Source organism: Anas acuta, chromosome 28, assembly GCF_963932015.1.
Source record: "Anas acuta chromosome 28, bAnaAcu1.1, whole genome shotgun sequence".
NCBI lineage: Eukaryota > Metazoa > Chordata > Aves > Anseriformes > Anatidae > Anas > Anas acuta.
Window position 1 is genome coordinate 2,032,328 of NC_089006.1, and position 14,650 is coordinate 2,046,977.

The window sequence follows — 14,650 nt, forward strand, 5'->3', positions numbered from 1 at the left end:
AGGTCTATCCAAAAGTTTCGACCATGTGACTAAGTGCACAGTCCAAACGCTTCTTAAATTCAGACAGGCTTGGTGCAGTGACTACTTCTCTGGAGATCCTGTTCCTTTGTGCGACCACCCTCGGAGAAGAACCTCTTCCTGATGTGTAGCCGAAACCTCCCCTTCCTCAGCTTGACTGCCGCCCTCCGGCTCTCTCAGGCTGGAGGACACAAAAGAGGAAGAAACGGTGCACTCTTTAGTCTTTGTCTGAATGTACTTTTTTGACCAGAGAGCTGGGGGTTTGGTGTGTTTCTGTGCTGGAGCCATGTGAGTTCCAGAGATAATATCGCGTGCCAAACCGCAGTGAAGATGGCGATTGGGCTTGCAGCGGAGCTCCTCTTCATCTTCTTTATTCTGCAAGGTAACATCAGGCTGTGTGTGGGGGGTGTCCTCCGGGGCAAAGGTGCCGGGTGGGCTGTGATGCCGGGCTGGGGGCGGATGGTGCTGGGGAGGGCAGTGGTGGTGGTGGTGGTGGTGGAGGTGGGCACTGGGGAGGTGCCTGTGGGTCGCCCGTCCTACCTGAGCCTTCCCCATCCTCACTCTTTTCCCCAGCAATTCCCACCCCCAAGCTGTGACCTGCAGAGAAACCCCGGTGTCCGTCTTGCTCCCCATGGGGCACCCCAGTGTCCCAGCAAGCAGGGGGGCAAGGGGCTGCCAAGTGAGCTAGGGAGGGGGGAGAAAAGGAAGCAATAGTGGAAGCAAAAATGTCAGTGACAGAGCTCGGCATGAAGCTGTGCCTCTCAAGGTGCTCCGAGCATTGAGAAAAGGGAAGGCACGGATGTGTACGGACACAGGGGCAGGCAGCTGGAGCGTGGCCCTGCGGGGGGGACAGGGTGTTTGGGGCTGAGGCAGCCAAAATGGCCGCCCAAAAGCCTGGGGTGCGGAAGAAATGGCTGCCCTGCTGTCATCAGCATCAGCACGACCTTGCCCCACGTTCCTTGTGCAGTTCTGGGCTCAGAACCATATGAAGGACATGAAAATATCAGAATGGGCCCAAAGGAGGGCAACGGGGGCATGGCAAGGACCAGAGGGAGTGATGTGCGAGATTTGCGTAGCCCTGAGAGGAGCAGGCTGAGGGGAGGCCTCATGGCACCCAGCAGCTTCCTCATGAGGGCAGCACCGACGCAGGCCCTGGTCTCTTGTCCCTAGTGACAGGATGTGAGGAAATGGAGCTGAGGTTGGCCTGACAGGATGTTAGGCAAAACTTTGCTTTGGTCAGGCCCTGGAAGAAGTTTGCGGGGTCATGGCCATGTCCCCAAGACAGACAATGCTCAAGCAAGTGGACAGCACTCTTGGATATATGCCCTGACTCTAACTTCTGTGGAGGCGGGAGTCGGGCCGATGAGCCTCTGCCTGTTCCCACTATGGGGCATTGCATGGAAACATTTATTTTGGAAAAAATGTCACAAAATCATTAACTTTGGACAAGCCCTCTAAGCTCATTGAGGTCCAACCACCCCCTACCACCCAAGTCACCCACTAACCCATGTCCCCAAGCACCACGTCCAACCTTTCCTTGAACACCCCCAGGGGCCGTGACCCCACCACCTCCCTGGGCAAAGAGCACCGTGGCCACCAGGCCCAACCATTACCCTAGCGCTGCCAGGTCTGCCACGAGACCGTGTCCCTGAGCACCACAGCAGATCTGTCCAGGAATGGTGGCCCAGCCCCTTCCCTGGGCAGCCTTTTCCGATGCCTCACAGCCCCAGGGGGCTACAAAGGCGGCTGGCTGAGGCCAGGGGCTTCCCTATCCCCCTGAGCCATGCCTGGTAGCACAACTCTCTGCTCTCCCCACAGCACGGGTGCAGGCGGATAACTCGCAGGCAGTAGGGATGGTGGGAGGCGTAGTATACTTCAGGCCCCCACTGCCGAACCTGACAACCGCCTACCACCAAAGCCACTGGTACTGCGGCAGCTCCCTGAAGATTGCCATCCATGAGTACGGGAAGGGAGTCCGGTACCTCGATGGCCCTTTCAAGGACCGCCTTGAGCTCTTCCCCAACAATACGCTGAAGATCAGCAGCTTGCAGAAAAATGACAGCAACAACTTCTGGATGTACCTGCAGGATGTGGCGGGCAAGGAGCACGACTACAGCGTCTACCTGAAGGTGTATGGTGAGCCTGGCAGGGAGGGTGGTGGTCCCGGCACCCCTCTTGGGACAGTGTGGGCTGTGACATCCCAGTGCCTCTTGCAGATGTGGTCCCCAAACCTACCGTGCGTGCCATAGTGAACGGGGACAACCCGGAGCACTGCGATGTCACCCTGGAGTGCTGGGTGCAGCTGGAAGACGTGACCTATGAGTGGATGCCCCCCAGCAGGGTCATGCCAGTGGGCTCTAACAGCACCAACAGCACCCTGCCCCTCTCCTTCAACCCCTCCCTGGAAACCTACACGTGCAGGGCCAGCAACCCCGTGTCCTCCAGCAGCGCCCAGCTGACCCTCAGGCACCCCTGCTCGTGGACAGGTACCGGCTGTACCAGGTGGCAGAACCTGGGTGAGATGGGCGGGAGGTGGCTGCCGGGTGTCCCATGGGTCAGGTCCCTTTTCCCATGGGCACGAGCCCCGCGCGGAGGGGACCGTGGGGCTGCGTGTTCCAGCCCTGTGGTGGTCCCACTTGGGCTGCTTTCACGTCTTGGTTTTCCCTCTGCCTCCAGCTGAGTCCTCTGCTGTCTCCACCGCCACCAAGACCAGCATGCTGATGTTGCTGGGACACCTCCTCCTCCTCTTCTTCGCTCTGCATTAATGACATGCTGTGGCTGATGTTGTCTGCTGTGGGGGTAGAACCTAAATGAAGCCCCCAGATGGCAAGTCTCTTGCAACGGTACTTTGAGAACCCCAGCAATGCGAATCAGCAAATGGACATTTAGCAGCTCAAAAATGCACCCAGCCCTAGCTCTGAGACCTGAGCCTTTCCTGCAGGTTCCCCATGGCAGTGGGCATCCTCAGCTCTCTTGGTGTCTGCCAGCCACTGGGGGGGAATGCCCTTAGGGGACTGGTGTGTGGTGTGGTTATGAGGGCTGGTACACAGCACGTTTAGCCTGGAACCTGTGACACCTTCAGGGGAAGTGCACCCCTCGGTTGTTGAAGCTTGTCTTTGGAGAAGATGACTTTGAAACTTCGACTGTGCGTCGGTGGGAGCTGAGGATGCAGGATGTGCATGTTGTGATTTAACCCAGCTGGCAACTAAACACTATACAGCCCTTTCCACCCCTTCCCAGGATGGGGGAAAGAAATGAGAAACTTAAGCTTGTGAGTAGAGATAGACACAGTTTATTAGGACAGAAAATAATAATAACAACAACAATAACAATAATAAAAAATATGTGTACAAAACAAGTGATGAATGATGTGATTGCTCACCACCTGCTGACCGATGCCCAGTCTAACCCCTAGCAGTCTGGCACCCCCTCCCCGGCTAGTCCCCCCTATATACTGTCCAGCATGACCCCAAATGGCATGGAATACCCCTTTGGCCAGTTTGGGTCAGCTGTCCTGGGTCTGTCCCCTCCCAGCTCTTGCTGCACCCCCAGCCTGCCCGCTGGCAGGACAGAGCGAGAAGCTGTAAAGTCACCTATACAGCGAAAGAAATCTTTTCTCACATCTCATAGCTCACGCTCGTATAGGTTTCGGCTAGGTACTGCTGTTTTTGTGAAGTCTTCCTCTTCATCCTCCTGCTCCTCTGAAGGCCCGGCCTTGTCTTCTCTATACCTAGGCCTAGCAGAAGGCTCTCTGCGTTCTAAACGACCTGACTCTCTATACAATTTTTTCACCTTGGTTACAGGTGGAACCGATGCTGGTTCAGTTTGTTTCCCTGGCTCAGTCTTGGGGCCTGTTTTAGGGCTTAAAGCGGCCGCTGGGCCTGTCTCAGAGGTTGAAGTGGCCGCCGGTCTGTCACTGGGGTTATATTGACATTGAGTGCAGCTCAGTAAGCATAGGCCAAACCCCAGCACGTTGCAGTGATTTCTGCATGTGTGGTACTGCCAGGGTGATGACACACCTTTTTCAAGCACTCGACCACTTTTTTAGGATTTTTCAGTTGTTCGGGGCTAAGTTTGCAAAGCACTGGAGGTGCCCACTGCTCTAGATGCCTGCCCATATTCTCCCACTCTCCCTTCCACTCATAGCTATCCTGCCTCAGGACAGACCTCTGGATGACACTCTTAAATATTTGTTTAACCTTAGGCAAAACCTGAAGTGCATTCAGGAGACATAACAATGAGAACATGCTGGTCTGAACATCCCAAGGATGTTCATCACCGGGACGGGGGAGAGAAACGAGAAACTGAAGCTTGTGGGTTCACATAGAGACAGTTTATTAAGACAGAAAATAAAATAAAATAACATAAAAATAAAATAAAATAAAATAAAATAAAATAAAATAAAATAAAATAATAAAATAAAATAAAATAAAATAAAATAAAATAAAATAAAATAAAATATAATAAAATAAAATAAAATAAAATAAAATAAAATAAAGTAAAATAAAACAAAACAAAATAAAATAGTAAATGTGTACAAAACAAGTGATGCACAATACTGTTGTACACTACCTGATGACTGATGCCCATCCTATCCCCAAGCAGACAACCCTTACCCCGGCCAGCACCCCCTATATATTGTCCAGTATGATGCCAGATGACATGGAATACCCCTTTGGCCAGTCTGGGTCAGCTGTCCTGAGTCTGTCCCCTCTCAGCGCTTGTTACACCCCCAGCCTGCCCTCTGGCAGGACAGAGCTAGAAGCTGAAAAGTCCTTGGCTTGGTGCAAGCACTGCTCTGCAACAATTAAAACATCAGCATGTTATCAGAACTCTTATCCTAAATCCAAAACATAGCACCCTACTAGCTACTAGGAGGAAAATTAACTCTATCCTAGCTAAAACCACGACAGTGTGTTAGTGCCCGTGTATGAGCTAGTTTTAATGTTGTTTTTTATGTTTGTTTGTTTTTTTTTGACAGATCCAATACACCTTGTGAATTCACTTTTAAGTGTTTTTAAGTAATTTAAGTTTAACTTTAAGTTTTTAAGTGAATAGAAGCTGAACTTGTTCTAGTCCAGTTCTAACATGTCCGGCACTGCAGTACTCAATGGTGGCGTGACTTCGTTCAGGCCACGATAGACCACTGTTAGTCTCCACTCACCATGAGACTTTTGCACTGGCCATGTGGGACTATTAAAAGGTGAACGAGTCTTGCTGATCATGCCTTGTCTCTCCAATTGATGAATTAGCTTATGGATGGGAATCAGGGAGTCTGGGTTGGCGCGATATTGCTGCCGGTGCACAGTTGTGGTAGCGATTGGCACTTGCTGTTCTTTGACCCTCAGCAGCCCCACAACAGAAGGGTCCTCTGAGAGACCAGGCAAGGTAGACAATTGCGTAATGCCCTCTGTCTCTAAGGCAGCTATTGCAAAAGTCCAGCGGAACCCTCCTTGAAAAATCCTCTCCTGAGATAGTCTGTGCCAAGGATGCACGGAGCATCCTGGCCAGTCACAATACGATGCAGTGACTACTTCTCTGGAGAGCCTGTTTCAGTGTCTGACCATCATCGGTGAATGTGTCGCTGAAACCTCCCCTTCCTCAGCTTGACTGCCGCCCTCCGGCTCTCTGAGTCAAGATTGGAGGACCCAAAGAGGAAGGGGTGCAGTCTTTATTCTTCCTCTAAACGTACTTTCTTGACTGGGGAGCTGTGGGCTTGGTGGGCTTCTGCACTGGAGCCACGTGAGTTTCAGAGATAATTTTACGCGCCAAACCACAGTGATGATGGCAGTGGGACTTGCATCGGAGCTCCTCTTCTTCTTCTCTATTGTGCAAGGTAACATCAGGGTGTGTGTGTGGGGTGTCCTTTGGGACAAGGGTGGTGGGTGGGCTGTGATACGGGACTGTTGGCTGATGGTGCTGGGGAGGACAGTGGTGGTGGTGGTGGTGGTGGTGGGCACTGGGGTGGTGCCTGTGGGTCGCCTGTCCAACAAAAGACTTTTCCATCCTCAGTCTTTTCTCCAGCAATTCCCACCCCCAAGCTGTGACCTGCAGGGACACCCCGGAGTCCATATCGCTCCCCATGGGGCACACTGGTTTCCCACCAAGCAGGGGGGCAAGGGGCTGCCAACTGAGCTGGGGAGGAGGGAGGAATTGAACCAAAAGTGGGAGCAAAAATGTCAGCAGCAGAGCTCGGCATGAAGCCGTGCCTCACAAGATGCTCCCAGGGTTGAGAAAAGGGAAGGCACGGATGTGTACGGACACAGGGGCAGGCAGCAGGAGCTTGTCCCTGAAGGGGGGGACGGGGCGTTTGGGGCTGAGGCAGCCAAAATGGCCGCCCAAAGCCTGCAGTGCGGAAGAAATGGCTGTCCTGCTGTCATCAGCATCAGCATAGCCTCGCCCCGAGCTCCTTGTGCAGTTCTGGGCTCAGAACAATATGAAGGACATGAAAATATCAGAATGGGCCCAAAGGAGGGCAACGGGGGCATGGCAAAGACCAGAGGGCACGATGTGTGAGGTTTGCGTAGCCCTGAGATGAGCAGGCTGAGGGGAGGTGTCATGGCGGCCAGCAGCTTCCTCATGAGGGCAGCACTGGCACAGGCCCTGGTCTCTTGTCCCTGGTGACAGGATGTGAGGAAATGGAGCTGGGGTTGGCCTGACTGGCTGTTAGGCAAAACTTCGCTGCCTGTGCGGAGGCAGGAGACAGGCTGATGAGCCTCAGGTTGTTCCCACTATGGGGCATTGCATGGAAACGTTTATTTTGGTAAAAATCACAAAATCATTAAGGTTGAGAAGCCCTGCAAGCTCTTGGTGGTCCAACCCTCCCCCTACCACCACAGTCACTCACTAACCCATGTCCCCAAGCACCATAGAATCACAGAATTTCTAGGATGGAAGATACCTCAAGATCACGGAGTCCAACCTCTGTCCTAACACTAACCAGTCCTCTACTAAACCATATTGCTAAGTTTCAATATCTAAACGTCTTTTAAAGACCTCCAGGGATGGGGACTCCACCACTTCCCTGGGCAGCCCATTCCAATGCCTCACAACCCTCTCGGTAAAGAAGTTCTTCCTAACATCCAACCTAAACCTCCCCTGGCACAACTTTAGCCCGTTCCCCCTCGTCCTGGCACCAGGCACATGGGAGAATAGACCAGAATCACAGATCACAGAATTTGCTAGGTTGGAAGAGACCTCAAGATCATCGAGTCCAACCTCTGACCTAAAACTAACAGTCCCCACTAAACCATATCCCTAAGCTCTACATCTAAACGTCTTTTGAAGACTTCCAGGGATGGTGACTCCACCACCTCCCTGGGCAGCCCGTTCCAATGCCTCACAACCCTTTCAGTAAAGAAATTCTTCCTAACATCTAACCTAAAACTCCCCTGGCGTAACTTTAGCCCATTCCCCCTCGTCCTGTCACCAGGCACATGGGAGAACAGGCCAACCCCCACCTCGCTACAGCCTCCTTTAAGGTATCTGTAAAGAGCAATAAGGTCGCCCCTGAGCCTCCTTTTCTTGAGGCTGAACAAGCCCAGCTCCCTCAGCCGCTCCTTGTAGGATTTGTTCTCCAGGCCCCTCACCAGCTTTGTCAATCTTCTCTGGACTCGCTCAAGCACCTTGAAGTCCTTCTTGTAGTGAGGGGCCCAAAACTGAACACAGTACTCGAGGTGCGGCCTCAGCAGAGCCTAGAACAGGGGGACAATCTCTTCCCTAGCCCTGCTGGCCATGCCAAGTCCAACCTTTCCTTGAAGGCCCCCAGGGGTGGTGACCCCACCACTTCCCTAGGCAAAGAGCACTGTGGCCACCAGGTCCAACTGTTACCCTAGCGCTGCCAGGTCTGCCAGGAGACCGTGTCCCTGAGCACCACAGCAGATCTGTCCAGGAATGGTGGCCCAGCCCCTTCCCTGGGCAGCCTTTTCCGATGCCTCACAGCCCCAGGGGGCTACAAAGGCGGCTGGCTGAGGCAAGGGGCTGCCCCATTCCCCGTGCTCAACTCTCTGCTCTCCCCACAGCACAGGTGCAGGAAGCCTCCTCGCAGGTTGTAGGGGTAGTGGGAGGCGTGGTGTACCTCAGCCCCCCGCCGCAGACCCAGACGACCACCTTCCACCAAAGCCACTGGCGCTATGGCATCTCCCTGAAGATCGCCATCAACGAGAACGGGAAGGGGGTCCAGTACCCCAATGGCCCTTTTAAGGACCGCCTTAAGCTCTTCCCCAACAATACGCTGAAGATCAGCAGCTTGCTGAAAAACGACAGCAACACCTACCGGGTGTACCTGGAGGATGTGGCGGGCAAGGAGGACACCTACAGCGTCTCCCTGAAGGTGTATGGTGAGCCTGGGGGGTGGTGGTCCCAGCACCCCTCTTGGGACAGTGTGGGCTGTGACATCCCAGTGCCTCTTGCAGATGTGGTCCCCAAACCTACCGTGCGTGCCATAGTGAACGGGGACAACCCGGAGCACTGCGATGTCACCCTGGAGTGCTGGGTGCAGCTGGAAGACGTGACCTATGAGTGGATGCCCCCCAGCAGGGTCATGCCAGTGGGCTCTAACAGCACCAACGGCATCGTGCCCCTCTCCTTCAACCCCTCCCTGGAAACCTACACGTGCAGGGCCAGCAACCCCGTGTCCTCCAGCAGCGCCCGGCTGACCCGCAGGCACCCCTGCTCGTGGACAGGTACCGGCTGTGGCAGAACCTGGGTGAGATGGGTGGGAGGTGGCTGCCGGGTGTCCCAGGGGTCAGGTTCCTTTTCCCATGGGCTGGGTGTGGCAGGAGCCCCCTGGGAAGGGACCGTGGGGCTGCGTGTTCCAGCCCTGTGGTGGTCCCACTTGGGCTGCTCTCATGTCTTTGTTTTCCCTCTGCCTCCAGCTGAGTCCTCTGCTGTCTCCACCGCCACCAAGACCAGCATGCTGATGTTGCTGGGACACCTCCTCCTCCTCTTCTTCACTCTGCATTAATGACACTCTGTGGCTGATGTTGTCTGCTGTGAGGGTAGAACCTGGATGAAGCCCCCAGATGGCAAGTCTCTTGCAACGGCACTTTGAGAATCCCAGCAATGCGAATCACCAAATTGACTTTTAGCAGCTCAAAAATGCACTCAGCCCTAGCTCTGAGACCTGAGCCGAGCCTTTCCTGCAGGTTCCCCATGGCAGTGGGCATCCTTAGCTCTCTTGGTGTCTGCCAGCCACTGGGGGGGCAATGCCCTTAGGGGACTGGTGCGTGGTGTGGTTATGAGGGCTGGTACACAGCACGTTTAGCCTGGAACCTGTGACACCTTCCGGGCAAGTGCACTCCTGGGTGGTTGAAGGTTGTCTTTGGAGGAGACGGCTTTGGAATTTGTACTGTGCGTGGGTGGGAGCTGAGGATGCAGGATGTGTGTGTTGTGGTTTAACCCCGCTGGCAACTAAGCAGTATACAACCCTTCCCCCCTCTCTCCCCAGGATGGGGGAAGGAAACAAGTAACTAGCTTGTGAGTTGAGACGGAGACAGTTTATTATGAAGAAAAAAAAAATAACAACACCAAGAACAATAATAATAATAATAATAATTATAAATGTGTACAAAAAAAATGATGCACAATGTGATTGCTCACCACCCGCTGACCGATGCCCAGCCTAACTCTGAGTATCCGGCCACCCCACCCCAGCCAGCCCCCCCTATAAAATGTCCAGCATGACCCCAGATGATACGGAATACCCCTTTGGCCAGTTTGGGTCAGCTGTCCTGGGTCTGTCCCCTCCCAGCTCTTGCTGCACCCCCAGCCTGCCCGTTGGCAGGCAGAGTGAGAAGCTGAAAAGTCCTTGGCTTGGTGTAAGAACTGCTCTGCAACAATTAAAACATCGGAGTGGTATCAACATTCCTTCTCATCCTAAATCCAAAACATAGCACCCTACCAGCTATTTATTATTATTATTTTATTTTTTTTTTTACAGATCCAATACAGCTTGTGAATGGACTTCTAAGTGTTTTTAAGTGTGAATAGAAGCTGAACTTGTTCTAGTCCAGTTCTAACATGTCCGGCACTGCAGCACTCAGTGGTGGCGTGACTTTGCTCAGGCCACGATAGTCCACTGTTAGTCTCCACTCACCATTAGACTTTTGCACTGGCCATTTGGGACTATTAAAAGGTGAACGAGTTTTGCTGATCACGCCTTGTCTCTCCAATTGATGAATTAGCTTATGGATGGGAATCAGGGAGTCTGGGTTGGCGGGATATTGCTGCCGGTACACAGTTGTGGTATCGATTTGCACTTGCTGTTCTTTGACCCTCAGCAGCCCCACAACAGAAGGGTCCTCTGAGAGACCAGGCAAGGTAGACAATTGCGTAATGCCCTCTGTCTCTAAGGCAGCTATTGCAAAAGTCCAGCGGAACCCTCCTTGAAAAATCCTCTCCTGAGATAGTCTGTGCCAAGGATTCATGGAGCATCCTGGCCAGTCACAATACGATGCAGTGACTACTTCTCTGGAGAGCCTGTTCCAGTGTTGGACCACAGTTAGTAAATGTCTAGCTGAAACCTCCCCTTCCTCAGCTTGACTGCCGCCCTCCGGCTCTCTCAGGCTGGAGGACACAAGAGAGGAAGGAACGGTGCACTCTTTATTCTTTGAACATACTTTCTTGACATAAGATCTGGGGGCTTGGTGGGCTTCTGCGATGGAGCCACGTGAGTTTCAGAGATAATTTTGTGAGCCAAACCACAGTGAAGATGGCAGTGGGGTTTGCAGTGGAGCTCCTCTTCATCTTCTCTATTGTGCAAGGTAGCATCAGGGTGTGTGTGGGGGGAGTCCTATGGGACAAGGGTGCCGGGAGGGCTGTGATGCAGGGCTGGGGGTGGATGGTGCTGGGGAGGACAGTGATGGTGGTGGTGGTGGTGGTGGTGGGCACTGGGGTGGTGCCTGTGGGTCGCCCGTCCTACAAGAGCCTTTTCCATCCTCACTCTTTTCCCCAGCAATTCCCATCCCCAAGCTTTGACATGCTGGGACACCACGGTGTCTGTCTCACTTCCCATGGGGCACTCCGGTGTCCCATGGGGTAGAGGGGCAAGGGGCTGCCAAGCAAGCTGGGGAGGGGGAAGGAAAGAAAGTGAAAGTGGAAGCAAAAATGTCAGTGACAGAGCTTGGCATGAAGCCGTGCCTCTCAAGATGCTCCCAAGGTTGAAAAAAGGGAAGGCACAATGTATATGGACACATATACAAGAGCCTTTCCCATTCTCAATATTTTTCCAGCAATTCCCCCCCCCAAGCTGTGACCTGCAGGGACACCCCGGTGTCCATCTCGCTCCCCATGGGGCACACTGGTTTCCCACCAAGAAGGGGGCCAAGGGGCTGCCGAGTGAGCTGGGGAGGGGGGAGGAAGGGAACCAAAAGTGGAAGGAAAAATGTCAGCAGCAGAGCTCGGCATGAAGCTGTGCCTCTCAAGATGCTCGCAGGGTTGAGGAAAGAGAAGGCACGGATGTGTACGGACACAGGGGCAGGCAGCTGGAGCTTGTCCCTGCAGGGCGGGATGGGGCGTTTCGGGCTGAGGCAGCCAAAATGGCCGCCCAAAGCCTGCAGTGCGGAAGAAATGGCTGTCCTGCTGTCACCAGCATCAGCACGGCCTCACCCCGAGCTCCTTGTGCAGTTCTGGGCTCAGAACCATACAAAGGACATGAAAATATCAGAATGGGCCCAAAGGAGGGCAACAGGGGCATGGCAAGGACCAGAGGGTGCGATGTGCGAGGTTTGCGTAGCCCTGAGAGGAGCAGGCTGAGGGGAGGTGTCATGGCGGCCAGCAGCTTCCTCATGAGGGCAGCACTGACGCAGGCCCTGGTCTCTTGTCCCTGGTGACAGGATGTGGGGAAATGGAGCTGGGGTTGGCCTGACTGGCTGTTAGTCAAAACTTCATTGCCCATGCAGAGGCAGGAGTCGGGCTGATGAGCCTCTGATTGTTCCCACTATGGGGCATTGCATGGAAACGTTTATTTTGGTAAGAATCACAAAATCATTAATGTTTAGAAGCCCTCCAAACTTCAAGGTGGTCCAAACCTCCCCCTACTACCACAGTCACCCACTAACCCATGTCCCCAAGCACCACAGAATCACAGAATTTCTAGGATGGAAGAGACCTCAAGATCACCGCGTCCAACCTCTGACCTAACACTAACCAGTCCTCCACTAAACCATATCGCTAAGTTCAACATCTAAATGTCTTTTAAAGACCTCCAGGCATGGTGACTCCACCACTTGCCTGGGCAGCCTGTTCCAATGTCTAACAAACCTTTCAGTAAAGAAGTTCTTCCTAATATCCAACCTAAACCTCCCCTGGCACAACTTTAGCCCATTCCCCCTTGTCTGTACCCAGGCATGTGGGAGAACAGACCAACCCCCACCTCGTTACAGCCTCCTTTAAGGTACCTACAGAGAGCAATAAGGTTGCCCCTGAGCCTCCTTTTCTCCAGGCTGAACAAGCCCAGCTCCCTCAGCCGCACCTCGTAAGACTTGTTCTCCAGACAACCTCACCAGCTTCGTCGCCCTTCTCTGGACTCGCTCGAGCACCTCCAAGTCCTTCTTGTAGCGAGAGGCCCAAAACTGAACACAGTACTCGAGGTGCGGCCTCACCATAGCCGAGTCCAGGGGGACAATCTCGTCCGTAGCCCTGCTGGCCATACCACGTCCAACCTTTCCTTGAACGCCCCCAGGGTCAGTGACCCCACCACCTCCCTGGGCAAAGAGCACTGTGGCCACCAGGCCCAACCGTTACCCTATCACTGCCAGGTCTGCCTGGAGCACCACAGCAGATATGTCCAGGAATGGTGCCCCAGCCCTTTCCAAGAGGCAGCCTTTTCTGATGCCTCACAGCCCCAGGGGGCTACAAAGGCGGGTGGCTGAGGCAAAGGGGCTGCCCCGTCCCCCTGAGCCATGCCTGGTAGCACAACTCTCTGCTCTCCCCACAGCACGGGTGCAGGCAGTCTCCTCGCAGGCAGTAGGGGTGGTGGGAGGCGTGGTGTACCTCAGCCCCCTGCTGCAGACCCAGAAGACCACCTACCACCAAAGCCACTGGTGCTATGGCAGCTCCCTGAAGGTCGCCATCCATGAGAACGGGAGTGAGGTCCAGTACCCCAATGGGCCTTTCAAGGACCGCCTTGAGCTCTTCTCCAACAATACGCTGAAGATCAGCAGCTTGCTGAAAAACGACAGCAACACCTACCGGGTGTACCTGGAGGACGTGGCGGGCAAGGAGGACACCTACAGAATCTCCCTGAAGGTGTATGGTGAGCCTGGGCAGGGAGGGTGGTGGTCCCGGCACCCCTCTTGGGACAGTGTGGGCTGTGACATCCCAGTGCCTCTTGCAGATGTGGTCCCCAAACCTACCGTGCGTGCCATAGTGAATGGGAACAATCCGGAGCACTGCGATGTCACCCTGGAGTGCCGGGTGCAGCTGGAAGACGTGACCTATGAGTGGATGCCCCCCAGCAGGGTCATGCCAGTGGGCTCTAACAGCACCAACGGCACCGTGCCCCTCTCCTTCAACCCCTCCCTGGAAACCTACACGTGCAGGGCCAGCAACCCCGTGTCCTCCAGCAGCGCCCGGCTGACCCGCAGGCACCCCTGCTTGTGGACAGGTACCGGCTGTACCAGGTGGCAGAACCTGGGTGAGATGGATGGGAGGTGGCTGCCGGGTGTCCCATGGGTCAGGTCCCTTTTCCCATGGGCTGGGTGTGGCAGGAGCCCCCTGGGAAGGGACCGTGGGGCTGGGTGTTCCAGCCCTGTGTTGGTCCCACTGGGGCTGCTCTCACATCTGTGTTTTCCCTCTGCCTCCAGCTGAGTCCTCTGCTGTCCCCACCACCACCAAGACCAGCATGCTGATGTTGCTGGGACACCTCCTCCTCCTCTTCTTCGCTCTCCATTAATGACATGTTGTGGCTGGTTTTGTCCGCTGTGGGTGTTGAACCTGGATGAAGCCCCCAGATGGCAAGTCTCTTTCAACGGCACTTTGAGAGTCCCAGCAATGCGAATCACCAAATGGTCATTTAGCAGCTCAAAAATGCACTCAGCCCTAGCTCTGAGACCTGAGCCTTTCCTGCAGGTTCCCCATGGCAGTGGGCATCCTCAGCTCTCCTGGTGTCTGCCAGCCACTGGGGGGGAATGCTCTTAGGGGACTGGTGCGTGGTGTGGTTATGAGGGCTGGTACACAGCACGTGACACTTTGAGGGGAAGTGCGTGATATGGCCAGTGCAGCCCCACATCCAGTAGTGGAGCACTGGAGCAGGACCTTGAGACATTTAAGATTGACTTTTCTCAGCCCAGGATGGCTCAATAGTGGAATCATGTTGTATGCATACAATAAATTTTTTTCTTTCCACACCAGACCTCATGTTTTTGGGTGCATTTGCTTCATTCCTCCTGGCTTGGTGCCCCGTTTCCTCTGGTCTGGGGTTTGGTGTCGGTGGCAGCGGGTGCCTGGGGACCGGGGGTGACTGGGGAGCTGTGTTTGTTCCCACTGCCCTTGCTGGGGAGAGGAGCCCTTCTACGGCTGTCCCCTGTGGGAGCAGTCGGAGGCACGCAGGGCAGGGGGACGTGCCTTGTGAGTGATGGTGACATCCCTGAGACTGCAAGGGGGGATGGGGACATCGCACAGGGCCACAGCT

At 54.4% G+C, this 14,650-nt stretch overlaps 3 protein-coding genes across 5 annotated transcripts; all 3 read left to right on the top strand.

The window, feature by feature from the left end:
- Positions 1 to 32: 32 nt before the first annotated feature.
- LOC137845557 (CD48 antigen-like) lies at positions 33 to 3,376 on the top strand. The gene is made up of 4 exons (XM_068662871.1): positions 33 to 400; positions 1,837 to 2,154; positions 2,235 to 2,504; positions 2,695 to 3,376. Exons 1-4 carry the CDS (start codon positions 349 to 351, stop codon positions 2,781 to 2,783), a joined length of 729 nt encoding a protein of 242 aa, XP_068518972.1. The 5' UTR covers positions 33 to 348; the 3' UTR covers positions 2,784 to 3,376.
- A 2,250-nt stretch (positions 3,377 to 5,626) lies between these two features.
- LOC137845556 (CD48 antigen-like) lies at positions 5,627 to 14,371 on the top strand. 3 transcript variants are annotated; one of them, XR_011090227.1, is made up of 4 exons: positions 5,627 to 5,854; positions 8,040 to 8,702; positions 8,895 to 9,164; positions 14,089 to 14,371. XR_011090227.1 is itself a non-coding variant. In XM_068662870.1 (4 exons), the coding sequence occupies exons 1-4, from the start codon at positions 5,800 to 5,802 to the stop codon at positions 8,981 to 8,983; spliced, it is 732 nt and encodes a 243-aa protein (XP_068518971.1). In that variant the 5' UTR covers positions 5,634 to 5,799; the 3' UTR covers positions 8,984 to 10,171. The 3 variants fall into 3 exon arrangements, 2 of the variants coding, with proteins under 2 accessions (XP_068518969.1, XP_068518971.1); XM_068662870.1 differs by lacking the exon at positions 14,089 to 14,371 and having other exon boundaries at positions 5,634 to 5,854; positions 8,040 to 8,357; positions 8,433 to 8,702; positions 8,895 to 10,171; XM_068662868.1 differs by lacking the exon at positions 14,089 to 14,371 and having other exon boundaries at positions 8,895 to 10,171.
- On the top strand, positions 10,613 to 14,079 carry LOC137845558 (CD48 antigen-like). The gene is made up of 4 exons (XM_068662872.1): positions 10,613 to 10,781; positions 12,956 to 13,273; positions 13,355 to 13,624; positions 13,824 to 14,079. Exons 1-4 carry the CDS (start codon positions 10,730 to 10,732, stop codon positions 13,910 to 13,912), a joined length of 729 nt encoding a protein of 242 aa, XP_068518973.1. The 5' UTR covers positions 10,613 to 10,729; the 3' UTR covers positions 13,913 to 14,079.
- Positions 14,372 to 14,650: the final 279 nt, after the last annotated feature.

Excerpts from the sequence above, each read along its gene's own strand:
- LOC137845556 (XM_068662868.1), top strand. The coding sequence starts at position 5,800 with ATGATGGCAGTGGGACTTGCATCGGAGCTCCTCTTCTTCTTCTCTATT. Across the intron at positions 5,855-8,039 it reads CTTCTTCTCTATTGTGCAAG|CACAGGTGCAGGAAGCCTCC; the intron begins GTAACATCAGGG and ends CTCTCCCCACAG. Across the intron at positions 8,703-8,894 it reads GCACCCCTGCTCGTGGACAG|CTGAGTCCTCTGCTGTCTCC; the intron begins GTACCGGCTGTG and ends CTCTGCCTCCAG.
- LOC137845557 (XM_068662871.1), top strand. The coding sequence starts at position 349 with ATGGCGATTGGGCTTGCAGCGGAGCTCCTCTTCATCTTCTTTATTCTG. Across the intron at positions 401-1,836 it reads CATCTTCTTTATTCTGCAAG|CACGGGTGCAGGCGGATAAC; the intron begins GTAACATCAGGC and ends CTCTCCCCACAG. Across the intron at positions 2,155-2,234 it reads CGTCTACCTGAAGGTGTATG|ATGTGGTCCCCAAACCTACC; the intron begins GTGAGCCTGGCA and ends TGCCTCTTGCAG.
- LOC137845558 (XM_068662872.1), top strand. The coding sequence starts at position 10,730 with ATGGCAGTGGGGTTTGCAGTGGAGCTCCTCTTCATCTTCTCTATTGTG. Across the intron at positions 10,782-12,955 it reads CATCTTCTCTATTGTGCAAG|CACGGGTGCAGGCAGTCTCC; the intron begins GTAGCATCAGGG and ends CTCTCCCCACAG. Across the intron at positions 13,625-13,823 it reads GCACCCCTGCTTGTGGACAG|CTGAGTCCTCTGCTGTCCCC; the intron begins GTACCGGCTGTA and ends CTCTGCCTCCAG.